The 18,055-nt window shown below is 48.0% G+C and overlaps 1 protein-coding gene across 1 annotated transcript; it reads left to right on the top strand.

The window, feature by feature from the left end:
• The first annotated feature begins 1,437 nt into the window (after positions 1 to 1,437).
• CA7 (carbonic anhydrase 7) lies at positions 1,438 to 16,410 on the top strand. Its single transcript, XM_083753534.1, has 7 exons — positions 1,438 to 1,494; positions 4,327 to 4,524; positions 12,231 to 12,349; positions 12,737 to 12,832; positions 14,280 to 14,342; positions 15,622 to 15,777; positions 16,225 to 16,410. Exons 1-7 carry the CDS (start codon positions 1,455 to 1,457, stop codon positions 16,345 to 16,347), a joined length of 795 nt encoding a protein of 264 aa, XP_083609660.1. The 5' UTR covers positions 1,438 to 1,454; the 3' UTR covers positions 16,348 to 16,410.
• The last annotated feature ends 1,645 nt before the right edge of the window (positions 16,411 to 18,055 follow it).

The following is an 18,055-nucleotide window of genomic DNA, read 5'->3' as shown; positions in this document are numbered from 1 at the left end:
ATGATTATAGATGTAATCTTCCCTGCTGGATTGCACTTCATATCTGCTTCCTCACATATTTCAGAGGTTCCAGGTTGAATGCTGTTTCTCATTAACTTTTTCGGTTATAGTGACTTATTTTATCATGTGTCACATAAGAGATAACAAATATAGAAGGAACTAACCTTTCACTACCAAGTTAAATTGCCCCTCCAAGGACAGGCACCAAGTGGGGGACAAGAATCAAGGTTCTCCCTTTTACTGCACAATTGTACATGTAAGCCCCATTGAGTTCTGTGGGCCTTACTCCCAATTAAATGAGTATAGGACTACAGCCTTCTACTTGCAGGATGCAAATGACTGATGGAGCATTTTCTCTGTTTTTAGCTATGCTGGTGGACCTAAAAATGCTTCACATCTTTCCAGGCAAAACTGTCATTTTTGTTTTTTTTCAGTTTCTAATTTTTCCATGTCAGTTCATGATTACAGTGGTACCTTGGTTTGCAACCGTTTTGGATTACAACCATGTCAAACCCTCCCTGAAGTGTGCGTCCCTTTTTTTGGATTACAACCAATTTTTTTTGGAGGCCCCATTGGTGAAAGCGCACCTTGGGTTACATCCTGTTTTGGTTTACAACCGGACCTCCGGAACGGATTGTGGTTGTAAACCAAGGTATCACTGTATTATTATTATTATTATTAATATAAACATTGGGGCTCTAGGTGGTTCCATCTCCCTAAAAATTTGGGGGGAGGTGGGGGTCCTGGGAGAAAGCATTCTCTTTTGGTGACTGATGATGTATCTCTTTACCCTAGCCTTTGCCAGCTGAGATGTGTGTTTTCAAGGCCCACCCTATTCCTGTGAGTGTAATATGTTTTAACTCTTTTTAATAGGTACTGACGAGATGCACTGAATCTACTTATATTGCACACAATCGTTGTTGCATCAATAGCCCTTATGGAAGACCAGTAAAATGAAAGGAGCTGTGTGTGTGTGTGTCATTATCTATTAACAACAACAACAATAACAACATTTATATCCTGTCCTTTATCCCAAAGGAACCCAGGGTGGCAAACACACAAGTAATAACAAATTAAAACATATAAAGACAATTTCAATGCAGATCCAGAAAGATCTCTACTTAAAAGGCTCAGTGGGAGAAGAATATCTTCTGTAGGTGCTGAAAAGACAATAGAGAGAGCTCCTGTCTAATATTTGCCACGAGTGAATTCGAAAGGGTATGCGTAGAATTCCAAATCCCCCATCACAAACCCCAGTCTAACTGGGTATCTCTTTTTCTGGGATCATATTTTAAACAGCCCTAGTTGTACACAGTGGCCTCAGGAGCAGGAACTGCTGCTGCCTCTTTAAGAGACTGACACTGTCCCACAAGTGAGCTATTATAAAGGCAGGTAAGCTGCAGCAGCTCGGATTAAAAGAGCTGGCAGCAAAGCAGAACGAATCCGCCTGCATAATGACCGGTCATAACTGCTGGGGATATGGGCAGAAAGATGGTAGGTTATATGCAGACCCTTCCCCTTCTGCTTTGAATCCATCCCATCCTTTCTCTGCTCTTCTGCTTATTGCACTTATTGCTGTACTCCTTGCAGATGCCGACTGCATGCCATCTTTCCTAGAAAATAGGCAAAGTGCAACAGGCGCTTAAGTGGTTAACCAATAAGCAACTGTTCAATTATTGCTCGGAAGAGCCGCAAGATTCATTGCTGGGGTCAAAGCATGACTTGCCTTTGCAGCATCTTCTTCTAAGTTTCTTCTTCATTAGAGAAGTGCAAAGACACCAAGTCTGCTGACCTTTGTTCATGACCTGTGCCCCTTTGAAGGGCCTTTCCAGATAACCTGCTGGTCAGCAATATGTACCTGCATGCCAATCAAGCATTAGTCGGCATGCAAATGGAAAATGGGGTAGCCTTTTCGTGGGAGGAAAACTGGAGAGAAAATGCATGCTCTAGCATTGATGAGGGAAAAGTGCACTGCATTAAAGCAAATCTATAGAAAATACAGTGGTACCTCAGGTTAAGTACTTAATCCGTTCCGGAGGTCCGTTCTTAACCTGAGACAGTTCTTAACCTGAAGCACCACTTTAGCTAATGGGGCCTCCTGCTGTCGCCATGCCGCCGGAGCATGATTTCTGTTCTCAACCTGAAGCAAAGTTCTTAACCTGAAGCACTATTTCTGGGTTAGCGGAGTCTGTAACCTGAAGTGTATGTAACCTGAGGTACCACTGTAAGTCCTCACAAATGACTGAGTAGAGGCAGGGGAGCATAGCAATTCTGGTGTTTACCATTATTTAAAAGGGCTACTTGGCTACTTCTGTCATCAGATTGTCATCAGGAGGGTGAATGAAGGTAGCCCAAAATGGCATTTTCATGGACCAATGGTGGAACACATTAGAGGTTTGCATGAATAAGATCTCTGGGCAAATGTTTGGCTTCTCATGTGAAAGGTTTTCAAATAACATGCCTGGGGAAGATGTTTGCCTTGGAAAGCCTCTCCCAGAAAGCATATATGTGCTGAACTAGATGGTCCAGCTACCTCAGTGTGAAACAGCTTCATGTGTGGTCACGGTTCAAAAAAACACAACAGTTCACAGAAAAACTGCGGGCATTAGAGAATAATGCTAGGAAAACACAACACAGCTGCCCATGGAAGGAGCCATATTTCCAGGGCAGAGCAGCACGTAATACTTTGCATATGTAAGATTCCAAGATCCAGTCCCTGGCATCTCTGGGGCACCAGGTGGTAGGGAAGACCTCTGTTTGCCAGGCAATGTAGACAATACATTGGAGATGGAGCAATTGTCCTGCTGCAAGCACTGGCCTCTGCAGCAGGGCAGGCAGCGCTAACCTGCTTTGTGTGCAGGGTTTAGGCTGACTGGGCTAGCAAAGCAGACATCCAGTGTCACTTCAGGAACGCTTAGCCTGAGACTGAGCCCTGTATAGGAGCAAGAGTTCTCTGCTTTCAGTTAAAGGGCCTCAGCTCCGAGGGAGTGGCAGAGACTCTGGTTCTACGGGAGCTTCTGCAATGGAGTCCTCTGAGGTAGTGTAATGTCCTCAAGTCGCAGAAGCACTGGCTCCACTTGTGTGGAAGTGCTGCTGGGACTGCATGCAATTCCCCATCTCACTCAGAATCCTCAACCTCATCTCTTGAATGGAGCTTGCATGCTGACAGTGGTCTGTTTGCCCAAGGGAAGGGGAGCAGAACAGGTGTCTCCCAAACCCACTGGCTACACAGAAACTGGGATGGTGTTTGCGCACATGCCACACAAATGAAAATATTGAGGCTCTATTCTAGTTCTTTCACAGAAGTCAGGGTTTTTGTGGTAGAATTTTTTTTTTTACGTTATTCCAGAATACTAGCTGAATATTGGTGATGTCATGCAACAGCATGCCAAAACAATCTGGAAAAAATACACAGCAACTATGCCACTAGAAATGGTGTGTTCAGAAAAGTCCCTAGCTGCTGCAAAAGCAACACCTGGTGGGCTACAGTTCGTCACCCTGGTGTAGGCAACACTGAGTAAGATGTACCAATGGTTCCAGCGGTGTAGCGTGGGTTGTCAACACCCGGGGTAAGGCAAGTAATTTGCACCCCCTAACCTGGGGCAAGGCAAGTAATTTGCGCCCCCTAACCCCTAACCTGCCGCCGCTGCCAGCTTCTTCTTGCTGCTGCCTGGGCTGGGGTATTTACGGTAAGGTAGCCATGGCGGCGGGGGCGGGTCCGTGTCAGGTGATCTGAGGCAAGTTGCCGCTGGCGCTGGCGCCCAAATGACGCCGCTTGCCCGGAGGAGGAGGAGGGCAGAGAGGCGAGGAAAATGCAACATGGCCCAGCAGCTACAGCGGCAGCGGCGGGGCTGTGAGGAGGGGCTGTCTGGCGCGCTCTCCACAGCGAGCGCTGAGAGCTGCTGCCTGCCTGCCGCCTTCACCCTGGACGCGCGCACAGCTCATCTGTTCCGCAAGACATGGGGCTCTGCTACAGCCTGCGCCCGAGGCTCTCCGGTGACTCCGGAGGCGGCGAGCGCACCCCCCCCAGATGTTGCGCCCAGTGCGGCCGGCCCCCCCTGCACCCCCCACGCTACGCCACTGAATGGTTCTAATGCCCTTTGCCTGCCATATTTCACTAAAGTTACCTAGTCAGTAAAACAATGTTCTACTAGTCTGATTACTTCGGGTTTTTCCATATAAGTCTTACTGAGACAAGCTTTAGTTTGTCCCCTGTAAATGATGGAATGCAGTACCCCAAATCTTTCTGAGGATAAATAAAAAGCCACCTCACAATGTCTGAAGCTAAGAATGATGTAACAGTTTTTCCCTTTTTCCTTCTCAAAGGACCTCCTGAGTGGTACAAGTCCTACCCCATTGCCCAAGGAAATCATCAGTCTCCAATTGATATAATCCCCACACAAGCCATTTATGACCCCTGCCTGAAGCCCCTTAGCATTTCGTATGAATCGTGCTCATCTATCGACATCTCCAACAATGGGCATTCAGTCATGGTAGACTTTAAGGATGTTGATGACAAAACGGGTAAGTGGTGCATGTTATGTTTAGTGAGGGGGAGGCGTCAACTAAGTTCACATTTAAAGCTGAATCTGTCAAATAGGCACTTTCCGAGATAATATGAGAACTGAAATACAGCCATTGTTCAAAATTCATACTTCTTCAAAAATGCATGTATTTGGGGGAAAGTGTGCACAAAATGAATACTGTAAATTAGTGAAAATAACATCGAAAAATGCATTATGCTAGGATTGCAAAAATATGTACAGTAGTCAAAACTGTACACAAAAATGTGCTTCTTAGAAGAGATTTGCATGAAAAGGAGAGGAAGGAACAATGTTTACTTTCCTCTAAGCCCCCTTGGTAGAGAAATGATATTAACATGTAACAAACAATTCCCTCTATTTTCAAAGTGCAGAGGTGAGTGTGGATCATTCAGGGGCCAAAATGGCACCATCCATGCAAAAGGAGGGAGGTATCAGCGAGCTTGGAGGAACTATAAAGTTTGCAGAAGTACCAAACATTATTTAGAAAAAGAAAGCCTGAATGGGAAGGTAAGAGCAAAAACAGTCCAATGAGGACACCATACACTTAAAGCCTATTGCTTCCCCCAGAGAATCCCGGGAACAGTGGCTTACCCCTCGCAGAGCGACAATTCCCAACAACCTTCACAAAGCACAGTTCCCAAGATTATTCGAGGAAGCCGTGTATGGTATAGGTGTGACCACATGTTCAGTGGCTGCAGAACACAGGCTGGCTATTAGAGAATGAAATATACTCAGAGTCGCAAAGTGATTTCATGCTCTTTATTCAGCTCATAGTGGTGAGGAGGAATGAATGAAAGTCCCCTCAAGGTATCTGCTTTATATACATTATTTACACAATGGGCTGCACATGATTGGCTAATTCCGGAATTCTACTGTAAGCCAATCAGGTTGTGGATTCACTTAAATCTGGAGCATGATTGGGTGGTTCCTGCCAACCAATCATACTGCTGCATTGTTCTAGGACCAATCCGACTGCTGCATTCTGAATCCTATTGTTCTAGGACGAATCAGACTGCTGCCTTTTGGTTCCTATTGTTCTAGGACCAATCAGACTGCTGCAGTTTGGATCCTATTCGACTCAGTACATAACACCCCTCCCCTCTAAGTTCCAGTCCTGCCCGGGAGGTCGCATTCATAGTCCTCAAGGTACGCTGGCGGCCTACGTGTCCGTTGCGGCCTGTGGTGTTCCCTGGTCCGGTGTTCAGGTTCTGGCTCGTGTTCCAAGGAGGCTGGCTGTGATGGAGCTGTTTGGTCTGGCGCAACCGGCTCGCTCAGTCGTGGTTCTGGTTCCGGTGTCCTTTCGGCCTCACGGGTCCTCTCTGTATTTACTGATTCTGCCTCTCCTGCTGGCCCCTGCTGCTCTATGGGCCTCACTGCCCCACTGTTCCCTTGGGACTCCTCTGCCCTTTCCTCCTCCTGGGTTTCTCCCGGGAATCGTCGCCGTATCTGGTCGCAGTGGCGGCGCCAGCATTGCCCTCCATCCGTTAGCACCTCGTACGACACAGGGCCAGTGACCCTGGTGACTGTGGCGGGTACCCATGCTGGGCCTGCCCCAAAATTCTTTGCGTACACTGGGTCCTGGGCCTCGAAGGTCCGGGGGTTCCTGCCTTCCCCCACCACTACCTCATCCTGAGCTCTATCGGGGTGAAGACGGTCCAATCTGATTGCAAGGCGCCGACCCATTAGTAGTTCAGCGGGGCTCCGGCCAGTCGTTGAGCTGGGGGTGCTGTGCTGTGCTAGGAGGAATGTGGCAAGGCGGTACTCCCAATCCCCTTGCGTCATGCAGCGAAGGGTGTCCTTGGTGGTCCGCACCATGCGTTCTGCTTGGCCATTGGTGGCAGGGTGGAATGGCGCCGAACGGATGTGGCGGATGGCGTTCTGCGCTGTGAAGGTTTGGAATTCTCCTGACGTAAATGCAGTCCCGTTGTCTGAGACGAGAGTGTCAGGGAGCCCGTGGGTTGCAAACAGCCTGCGTAGTACCCGGATGGCTGCGGACGTAGAAGTGGACGGTACCAGTGCGACTTCCAGCCATTTGGTGTAGGAGTCCACCACTATGAAGAATGTTTTCCCCTGAAAGGGGCCAGCGAAGTCCACATGCAGGCGTGACCATGGTGCTCGGGCGGACTCCCAGGACTGGACTGGGGCCCTTGGGGGATCTGGGCGGGATTCTTGGCAGGCCTGGCAGTGTTTGACCCAGGCCTCTATCTCTCCGTCGATCCCCGGCCACCACACATAACTCCTGGCAAGGGCCTTCATTCTTACTACCCCTGGGTGTGTCTCATGTAGGGCTGTGAGGACCCTTTTGCGGAGGGGCTGGGGAACAACGACCCTGCTTCCCCATAAAAGGCACCCCTTGTGGGCCGACAGTTCATGTTTGCGGGTTGTGTAGCCAGCGAATTCTGGCCCAGGCCTGCTGCTGGGCCATCCCCTCCACACCCAGTCCAGGACCCGGGAGATGACCCTATCTTTCTTGGAGTGGTGTGCCACTTCTTGTGCCTGAATGGGGCGGTCGGGAAGCAGCTCCAGGCTCATAACCTCTTGTGCAGGTGCTGGGTCGGGGCCTGTTTCTGGTAGTGGTAGCCTGCTGAGGGCGTCCGCATGGCCCATCGCCTTCCCCGGGCGGTGAATCAGCGCATACTGGTAGCTGGCAAGGAAAATTGACCACCTGAGGACACGAGGAGACAGCACTTGGGGGGTCTGCTTTTCGGGGGCAAACAAGCCAAGCAACGGTTTGTGGTCAGTCACCACGGTGAAGGGCCGCCCGTACAAGAAATCATGGAATTTTTTTACTCCCTTCACAATTGCCAGACCCTCCTTGTCGATTTGTGAGTAGTTTCGCTCGGTTGCGTTGAGTGTCTGGGAAAAGTATGCCACCGGTACCTCTCTCCCATCCGGGAGTTGGTGTCCCAGGACAGCGCCAATGCCATAGGGCGAGGCGTCGCATGCTAGCACCACCGGCAGCCTCTCGTCGAAGTGTGCCAAGACCGAGTTTGAGACAAGCAGGTCCTTGACTGCCTGGAATGCAGCCTCCTGGCGCTGGCCCCACACCCAAGGGGCCCGCTTGTCCAGGAGTCTGTGTAGGGGCTCCGCTACCGCCGCCTTGTGGGGAAGGAAGGAATGGTAAAAGTTCAATAGTCCCAAGAAGGCCTGAAGTTCAGTCTTGCTCTTGGGCGCAGGGGCATCACAAATGGCCCGTACCTTGTCCCCAGTCGGGTGGACCCCTTCTGCGTCCACCATAAATCCCAGAAAGTCCACCTGAGGCACTCCTAGTAGACATTTTTCCCGCTTCACCTTGAGACCCGCTGTCTGGAAACGGTGCAGAACGGTGCGGAGGCGGTCCTCAAACTCCTCTGGTGTGGGCCCGGCAATCAACACATCATCGAAGAAGGGGGTGACGCCAGGAATCCCTTTAAGGAGCGAGTCCATTAGATTCTGGAATATGCCTGGTGCCACGCTGACACCGAATTGCAGCCGCTTTACCCTGAACGCTCCTCTGTGCGTCACAATCGTCTGTGCCTCTGCTGTGGCCTCATCTACTGGCAGCTGTTGATATGCTTGGGCCAAGTCCAGCTTGCCAAAAATTTTCGACCCAGCCAGGGTAGCAAGGACATGGCTGACCACTGGCACTGGGTATGCATGGGCCGTGAGGGCCTTGTTTATAGTACATTTGTAGTCTGCGCAGATGCGGACCGAACCATTAGGCTTGACGGGTGTGACGATTGGGGTTTCCCAGGGGGCATTAGGCACCGGCTCCAGCACTCCTTGCTCCACTAGCCGGTCCAATTCCTCGTCTATACGTGGTTTCAGGGCGAACGGGACCCGGCGGGCCTTGAGCCTGACTGGTCGTACTGCGGGGTCAAGCTGTAGAGCAATGGGGGGGCCCGTATACTGTCCCAATTTCCCATCGAAAACCCCTGGAAATTCCTTGCATATAGCGTCCACATCCACTTGTAAGGTAGTGTGGTTCACTCCGGTGATGGCTAGTCCCAGTGGTCCAAACCATGCCAATCCCAGTAAGCTAATGTAGGGGCCCTTGACCACAAGCAAGTCCAGTTGCCGCGTCCGCCCTCGGTATTGCACCCTGAAGGTCCCCACCCCCATTGTGGGGACCTTACGTTTCTGGAAGTCCCGGAGGGTGAATGGGGCCGGCCTGAGTTTGGGACCCCCAGTAGGACACAGTTTCCTTAAGGTCCTTGCCGAGATTATGGATAGATTTGAACCCGTGTCAAGCTCCATGCGGCATGGGGCCCCCTCTATCCGTACCTCTACATAAATTTTCTCTATGTTGGGGTAGGGCAACTGGTATACCTGGAAGTCCGTGAGCTCCGTCGAGTTGCCTTGGTGCGTTGGGCCCCGGGACCTGGGGCTCTTGGATTGGTCATCTGATGCCTGGCGTCGGGTGGGCCGAGCCCGACACACCCGGGCGATGTGTCCCAATTTTCTGCACTGCCTGCACTCTGCATTGCGGAAACAGCAGGTCCTCCTCTCGTGACTTTCCCCGCAGCTTGCGCAGTTCCCTCCTTCTCGTCGAGGCAGCTGTGGTATGTGGGCTGCTTGAGTGCGCTGCTGTACTCGGTGCACCTCCTCCCTGTCAGATCCTGAGTCGTCAGTGAGGTCTTCGTGGTGGACCCTCGGTTGGGATGGCAGGCTCGGCCGTGCCTCTTGCGTCGACCTCTTGGCAGCTTCCGTTGCCAGGGCCTCCTCCAGAGCGACCTGGAACGTTAGGTCCTTCTTAGCGTAGAGTCGTTGTTGCAGTTTCTCATCCCTCAGGCCACCGACGAGGCGGTCACGAAGCATGTTCTCCAGCTCTGAGAAGTTGCAGAACCGGGCGGCTTGGCGGAGAGAGGTCACAAACCCAGTTATGGTTTCCCCAGGGGCTTGCCGCTTTGCATAGAAGGCATTTCGACGAGCCACCACTGAGGGTTGCGGCGAAAAGTGCCCCTTCAGCTGTTCCATTATTGTTTTGTATGGAACAGTAGCGACGTCTTCAGGCGCAAGGAGAGCCCGGGCGATTTCAAACGTCTCCTCTCCGCAGACGCTGAAGAATATCGCCCTCTTCTTGGCGTCTTCTTCATCGGTGACCCCTTTGGCTTCTAGGAGGAAAGTGAAACGGGAGGCGTACGCTTCCCAGTCTCCCGTTGCTGGGTTGAACGGCGAGAAGCTGCTGTCGGTTGCCATTCTGAGTTCCTTGTGTCCCGGAGCTGAAGCCTGGATACACGGTGCGAGGCAGCGGTGCGGCAGGTGGCGGTGCTGCGGTGCTGTGTGTGGCAGTCAGCTCAGCGGGATCCCACCTTCGTCGCCAGTGAAATATACTCAGAGTCGCAAAGTGATTTCATGCTCTTTATTCAGCTCATAGTGGTGAGGAGGAATGAATGAAAGTCCCCTCAAGGTATCTGCTTTATATACATTATTTACACAATGGGCTGCACATGATTGGCTAATTCCGGAATTCTACTGTAAGCCAATCAGGTTGTGGATTCACTTAAATCTGGAGCATGATTGGGTGGTTCCTGCCAACCAATCATACTGCTGCATTGTTCTAGGACCAATCCGACTGCTGCATTCTGAATCCTATTGTTCTAGGACGAATCAGACTGCTGCCTTTTGGTTCCTATTGTTCTAGGACCAATCAGACTGCTGCAGTTTGGATCCTATTCGACTCAGTACATAACAGAGAACAAAATGGAAAACCAATTGGGATGGAGAATGGAACGGAATACCCACACTGCAGCATTCTACTGCAGGCTCCACCTGAAATGATTTCCTTGATTGGTGATTTTCTTTGGGAAAACAGCACAAGGAGAAAGAGTTAAAGAGTTAATCCTTCCCTTCTCTTCCACCATCACACCCTCTCTCTATTCTTGGGGCAACACTGGAATTAGGGGGGAAAGCCAGATCAATCAGATACGTAGGACAGAGGAGAACTGCTGGGGAAACTTTGCTGGCCCATTGAATTTGTGTCTGTGGGGAGCAGAAGTGCCCCACACTTCTTTAGTCTGTGCCTACACACTGGTATGGTGCTGTTCCAAGTTTCTTCCAGCTGGGAAAGATGCCTTAAAAGCTATAGTTACAGAGCAGCTGAGTCTACAGTGACAGGTGAGGAACGTCCATGGTGCCATTTATCAAGTACAGTATTAAGTTGCAGCCTTTGGAATACGTAAGACTTAACTTGTGAAGAACAGTAGTAGATGCCGTTCAGCGAATCCTTCATTTACAGTGGTGTTTAGTGACAATGAATGGGGCTGTAATGAATCCATTCTCACTTAAGCTTAAGTAGGGTGCTTCTGTGCTGCAATAATGCATGAGGTCAAATCCATGTCTGAATATATGCTTGTGCATTATATGGCAGGGGTGGGCAACCTGTGGCCCTCTTGATGTTGAGCTCCTCTGTCTGTGCCAGCCATCATGGTCAGTGGTCAGGGACATGGACGTAGCTGGGGGGGCAGGGAGGGGCAGCTGCTTCTCCTAAAGCAATAAAAAGACATAGCAAACTGAAGTTCTGCCCCCCTAAAAAAAGGCCTGCCACCCCCCAACAAAATTCCTGACTACACCCATGGTCAGGGATGATGGGAGTTGTAGTCCAACAACATCTTGAAGACCTGAGGTTGAGGAAGTCTGGTCTGCAATATCAGAAGTTCTTCTAGTGCACACTTTCAGTTTGCACTGGGTTGTCATCACTCAGGCTTGGCTCCAGGTGTGCCCTCTTGGCAGGGTGGGGGTGTCCCCAACACAGAGGCGTAGCTGGGGGGCGGGGCACACTGGGTGCCACACCGCAGCGGGTGGCACTTATCGCAGTGCCTGCAGTGTGCCCGCTGCCCCAACATCTTGTAGGAAGCACTACAGCCCAGTAGCAGAGCACAAGTTTGACATGCAAAGGGTCCCAAATTCAATCCCTACCCAGGAAAGACTCCAGCCTGAAATCCAGAAGCTCAACAACTTCAACCCTAAAAAAAGGGCAACAGCTTTGGTCAGCCCTCACACATGTTCACTTCATCAAATCTAGCCCTCTTTGAAAAAAGTTTGGGCACCCCTGGTACAGACAGTACTGAGCTAGAGGTTGATATTTAGGAATCTCTCTCTAGCTTTTGGGGTTGAATTACTTTGTGGATTTATTTAGTTCATTATTTAGTTCAAACAGTAGATGGCACTGTACTTAGCTATATCTGGATAGAGTCTGGCATTTCTGCACACAGTTAGAGGCTCTGGCTGAGTAAATACTGTACCATACTTTTAATGTACGTTTAAAGTGTGTGGCTTCCCTGAAAGAAGCCTGTTCTTGTTGAAGAGACTGTTTCTCTTCTCTCTTTTTTTGTAAGCAGCTTATAAGAACCTTGCGATGTCAAGAATATGCTGCCTGGGTTTGCTTGTTTTCCTCCTCCCTCCCTGTACATTTCCTTTTCCTTTTCGTGCTGTGTCTTTTTAGACTGTAAGCCTGAGGAGCAGGGACTGTGCTTATAAATCTGTAAGCAATTCTGGGAGCCCTTCTGGCAATGTGAATACCGGTACCATCTGTAAATAAAGCAGATACAGTATTGCAAAGATGTCTTATCACTTATTGAAAGGAAACCAGGCCTTGTTTTGTTGCACCTGGGACTTTTCCTGTTAGAGCTATTGAGGTGGGTGGAGGGATGTATAATATGGTCAGGTTCATGAAAGTCAGTTTTCTCTCTGTCTTCTTGGTTGCAGCGGTCAGTGGAGGGCCACTGGAAGATCCTTACCGGCTGAAACAATTCCATTTTCATTGGGGGGCAAGCCAAGACTCCGGATCAGAGCACACCATCGATGGCAACCCTTTTCCTTGCGAGGCGAGTCATAAATCTTGGATGTCTTTTAACCGCCCCCCTTTTAATATACAAACTTGTGCTGGGGTTGCAGAGAAAATCATAGGATGTCAGATTTCTGTGGTCTCCAGAAATCACACCAGCGATGGAGAAGCAGGGCCAGCATCCGTGCTGATTCCGGGTGAGATCTCTCCCAAAATTGGCACAATTTCACTTGAAATCAGCACTGATGGAGCTGCCACTTCTCCATCAGCAACTGATTTGGCAGAGCATGTGGTGCAGGCAGCGGTGGCAAGTATGACGCCCCTGGTGGCAGCGGGAGTGATGTCAGGGCAGCACTTTCTGTTTGGCCTCAAGTGACGGAACGGAGTGTGCTGCCCCTGAATACTGATGTTTGACTTGTCTCCCCAGCTCCATTTAGTTCACTGGAATGCTAAGAAATATGTGACCTTTGAAGAGGCAGCAGCGGCTCCAGATGGCTTAGCAGTGATTGGTGTTTTCTTAGAGGTAAGAGCCACAAAAGTTGTTGAACTTAGAAACATTGAAGTGTAGGGTTGGAAGGGGCTGCAAAGATCATCTTGTTCACCCACCTGCAGTGCAGGAATCACAGCTGAAGAATCCCTGACCGATGACCACCCAACATCTGTTTAAAAACCTCCCATGAAGGTTTTTATTTCTTTTAGTTGTTATTTCCATTTTATTATGTGCGTGGCACCACCAACGTGCATGACACTGTATAAGAAGACCAGTCTTTGCCATCAGGAGCTTAGTCTAAAATTCAACACAAGGGAGAGTATAGAGCAGCGGTGGCAAACCTATGGCATGAGTGCCGGAGTGGGAACACGGAGCCCTCACTGCTGCCACATGCGCCATTGGCCCTGTTGTTTTTTCCATTTGTGTCCACACTCCTTCCCACACTACTGCGTGCATCCAGCACTTAAACCAGCAATTGTATTCCGTGATTGATCTGTTTTTCAATTGGCTACGGCAGTGGCTGTTTCTGATTGGGCGTAACAGCGTTTGGGGGGGAAGAGGGAGAAGGAAGAAATGGTGGCAATTTTTCTGTTCTGTCTCTCCCAAAAAAGCTCAACAACTTTGGGCACTTTGCGATAAATAAGTGGGTCTCTAAAAGGTTCGCCACCACTGGTATAGAGGGAGGGTAAAAAGAGAATGAGATGTATTCAGCTAAATTGCACACAGTTAGAGGCTCTGGCTGCGTAAATACTGTATCATACTTTTAATGCACATTTAAAGTGCATGACTTCCCTGAAAGAAGCCTGGGAATTACAGTACTGGTATAATTTGCTAAGGAAGCTGACGGTTGTAGGTCTGTAGGAGTAAACAACAATTCACAGGATTATTTCAGGGAGCTCATGTGGTTCAAATGTATGGTGTGTACACAGCCTAAGTTTCAGCAAGGGATGAGGTTTAAGGCAGGATGTAATGTGGCCCTCGGCTTAATTTCTATACAGTAGCTACAGTATCTGTTCAGAGCTTTGGCAAGTGTGACATGTCCTTTCCCCAGCAGCCTAGGAAGAGAGGAAGGAAGGAAGTGGCCCCACCCACCTGCTGCTGGCAGGCAACCCCAGAGAAGATGCAGTCCCCAAAAGAAGAAAAGGTGCTCCATCCATGATCTAAGTCTAAAGGTCGTACCACAGAAAAAAGAGGCTTTGAGGAAGGATTTGAGGGAAGGAAGAGAGGGGGGCAGGTGTTTTGGAAGGCAAGAAGGACAGAAAAGGAGAAAGGGTAGAGTTGTCCAAGACAGTGGGGAACCTCAAAAGACTCTTCCCTTTTTCTGGTAGCATTTTCCAGGCACTTGTTTCAGTGTTTGAGGGGGAAATAAAAGGCTGAAAAACAAATCGGTGGTAGAGATTGGCAGCTCCTGGTTTGTTGAAACTCTTACTTTTTTGCAAAACCCACATTCTTAGGCATCTCTCTTGTTTTAAACTCTTAGATTGGAGAAGAACATGCCAGTATGAACAGATTGACAGATGCCTTGTACATGGTCAAATTTAAAGTAAGTTTAAAATACAAATGCAAAGTTTGTTTTGTGTCACGGAAGACTGTTCAGAAACTCCAATTGGTCTAGAATGTGGCAGCCATGATGCCAATGGGATTGGGTGGTGGGGCACACAGGAGAGATCCTTCTCAGTGGCTGCTCCCAGACTTTGGAACTCCCTTCCTAAGGAGACCAGTTTGGCTCCCTCCTCACCGTCCTTCTGCCAGCAGGTGAAGTCTCTTTTATTCTAACAGGCTTTGGCGAACTGACTGTTTTTAAGTAAAGGCCTTTTAATAGCACTGGCTGTACTGCTTTTACTATCTGTATTTTAATAGATTTGTTTTAATTCTATTATTGTTTAATTGATTTTAGACTGTTACAGTATATTTTGTTTTTAGCATTTTGTATTTTATCTATGGGGACGCGGGTGGCGCTGTGGGTTAAACCACAGAGCCTAGGACTTGCCGATCAGAAGGTCAGTGGTTCAAATCCTCGTGACGGGATGAGCTCCCATTGTTTGGTCCCTGCTTCTGCCAACTTAGCAGTTCAAAAGCATGTCCCTGGCGGGAAGGTAAATGGCGTTTCTGTGTGCTGCTCTGATTCGCCAGAAGCGGCTTAGTCATTCTGGCCACATGACCTGGAAGCTGTCTGCAGACAAACGCCGGCTCCCTCGGCCTATAGAGCGAGATCAGCGCGCAACCCCAGAGTCGGTCACGACTGGACCTAATGGTCAGGGGTCCCTTTACCTTTACCTTATTTTATCTATATGGTTACAATTTGTGTAAGGCACCTTGAGTCCCAGTCTGTGGAAAAGGCAGGATATCATTATCACCATCCCATTACACCTTCCCCATACCCATTGCATTGGTAACCAAATCATTTCTGTGCTCAGGGTACTTCAGACTGTCATTGTTTTTGGGTGGGATTCAACCATACACCAACAAATTCAGCTTGTGCAACAAATCTGCTTCCCCCCAAAATAAATCTTGATCAACACTGATGTAATTAAATGACCGGTGAAATTAATATGATGCAATGCTTCCCATAAATATCTCCCTATCTGGAATTTTGCAAAGTCCTAGTCGTACATGTTAACCACTACACCATGATGACACGTCATGTATTTTTTTCAGTTCCCGTCTCCTTTTTAGCTAAATCCAATATTTGATCAGCTATTGGACAATAGCAATAGCTTTGTTTTGCTTCTGCAGCTTCCAGAAGGTTTTGTAAAAACAATTTAGTTTGTACCTTTAATTTCTACTTTTCATTTTCTAATCCATGCCCCTGCTTTTCTCAGGGAACCAAAGCCCAGTTCAAGTCTTTTGACCCAAGCAGCCTCCTGCCCTCTTGTCTCGATTACTGGACATATCCTGGATCCTTGACAACACCTCCTCTTAATGAGAGTGTGACCTGGATAGTGCTAAAGGAGACCATCAGAATATCCGATAAACAGGTAAATCTTGGGTGGCAGAGGGTGAGGGGCTGTTCTTTTTTTGCACAGAAGTGCCCATGCTGTCTGCTCTTAAAATCCTGGACACCACACACACAAAAATGCTATTTTATTTAGGAACATATAGGGGGGGAAACCCAAGAAGGGAGAGAAGCAGCCTTGAAGTTTCTCATCAGTCATTAGCACCTGGACAGCAGACTGTCATGTTACGTGGTCACAGTCTCCCTCTACAGTGAGATAGATTGCATTTCTGTGTTAATTTATTTATTTCTATATTTGCAGCTATCAATTAGGATATGCAAATACCATGCAAATCTGTGTCCTCTTTGGTCCACTTTTTGGACAACATGTAAATTGCCATCCTAAATTCATTTGCGTTTTCCTTTCTTCATGAGCTCTGGCGCAACTGATTTTCCTAAGCAAGTAATATGAAGTCCCCTGAATTTACAGATGGAGAAATTCCGTACCCTCCTCTTCACCACAGAAGAAGATGAAAGAATCCAGATGGTGAATAACTTCCGTCCCGCTCAGCCTCTTAAGGGAAGAGTGGTTCGTGCTTCATTCAAGGCTTAAGGAGGCATGTAGGAAAAATAACAACTGAACCTCAAAACATCCAAAGGGCTTCAATATCGGCAAACAAAATAGACCTGCAGCTTAGAAAACCATCTCAGTGGAACTCTTGAACATCCAAAGTATTGGATCTTAGCATGGATTAAATGAAAATATAATGTACCGTGCCCGTGTTAATCTGGGCTCCCTTCCTAAGTACTGAAAATTACTTTCTGTTGTTATTTTTCAAAATAATACCTGGGACAGTCCTTATTTTGCAGTTAGGTCTCTTGGAGCAAACTCCTCAATCTGTCATTATCTTTCAATGAGAAAAATGCTGGGGATGTTGTGTAAGGTGTCCTGGGAACCTTTCCCCCCAAAGAGTGGAATACAAACCCTTAAATTAATAAATAGGCTTTGGAGGACAGGGGGTGGGCATGGTCCTTATTATAAGAATCATCTTATTGCATCTGTTTGAGGGACACAACTACAAAATAAGATTTCTAGCCTTCAAAGTAGCAGAGAACAGTGTATTGAGGGCACAGCTGAGGGCTCAGAAAGCAAAAGGTGCCTTTGGCACTCACAAAATGGGGTTCTGCTCCCTATAAAGCTACTTAAAGCAGTCCACTTAAACTTTTGCAAACACTAGATTCTGGGAGAAGCCAAAGAATTGCAAGTGGAAGAAACTGTTCAGATAAAGCATCTAAAACTGGCTGTTCTGATAAGGGGCAACAGATGAGTTACTCGCTGAATTTAGGTGACTAGGTGTTTCAGATCATTGTAATTCTACTGAACATTCTGTTTTATTCATAGTATAAGTAAAGGGCCTGGCTGGAACAAAATGTTGCATTGCGGAGCTCTCCTGTTCACTGCACCTGTCAGCCAGCCAGCCAGCCATGCCCTCCTCCACAACGCTCCATTCCACTTCCCCTCCCACCCAGTTTTCTGGTCCATTCCACTTCCAACAGTTAGTCAGCATTCTGTGCCCACTCAGCATGCTCAATCCTCATTGGGATTTCTTTGTGTTTTCCTCCACCCAACAAGCAGCAACACCTATGGCTAAGGATGGAGGAGAAATTTAATTCAGTGTACATTTAAAGCTGAATCTATAAAATTTGCACTTTCCTAAACAATATGCATACTGAAGCACAGCTATCCTTTGAAATTCACACTTTTCCAGATGTTGTGATGCAGTTCTCCAACTAATAAAAATGCATTTATTAGAGGAACGTGTGAATGAATATGATGGTATCAGTGAAAATAACATACAAAAATGTATTATATTAGGGAAATTGCTTGACAAAATGTATATGCTGGTCAAAACTGCATATAAAAGTGTGTGTTTTTAGGAGACATTCACACTAAGATGCTGATGAATTTTAATGAGGATTCTTTTTAAAATGGCAAATTACTGCAAAAGGTGGATAACTGAAGTTAAGACTGGAAAAAAGAGAAGCTTAAAGAACCAAAACTGACAGATCCTTCCATCCCTCCTTAAAGCCTCAACATCAGAAATAGAAGGAATGATGAATGCAGGCAGATTCAGATGTGGAAGAAGGGACTCGCCAATGAGCAGCTGAACAGGCATAGCAGACACTGCACTGGCACAAAGTTGTGCCACACTAGGACAAAAAGATTAATGTCTCCTGGTCAGTTGACTGTCATAGTCCAAAGATAAAGTAGCAGGAAAACTTGGGAAATTGCAATGAAAAGTCTTGCAGTTTTTCTGATT

The sequence above is a fragment of the Podarcis gaigeae genome (assembly GCF_964106915.1).
Source record: "Podarcis gaigeae genome assembly, chromosome: 8".
NCBI lineage: Eukaryota > Metazoa > Chordata > Lepidosauria > Squamata > Lacertidae > Podarcis > Podarcis gaigeae.
This window is presented reverse-complemented; position numbering and strand designations above follow the sequence as displayed.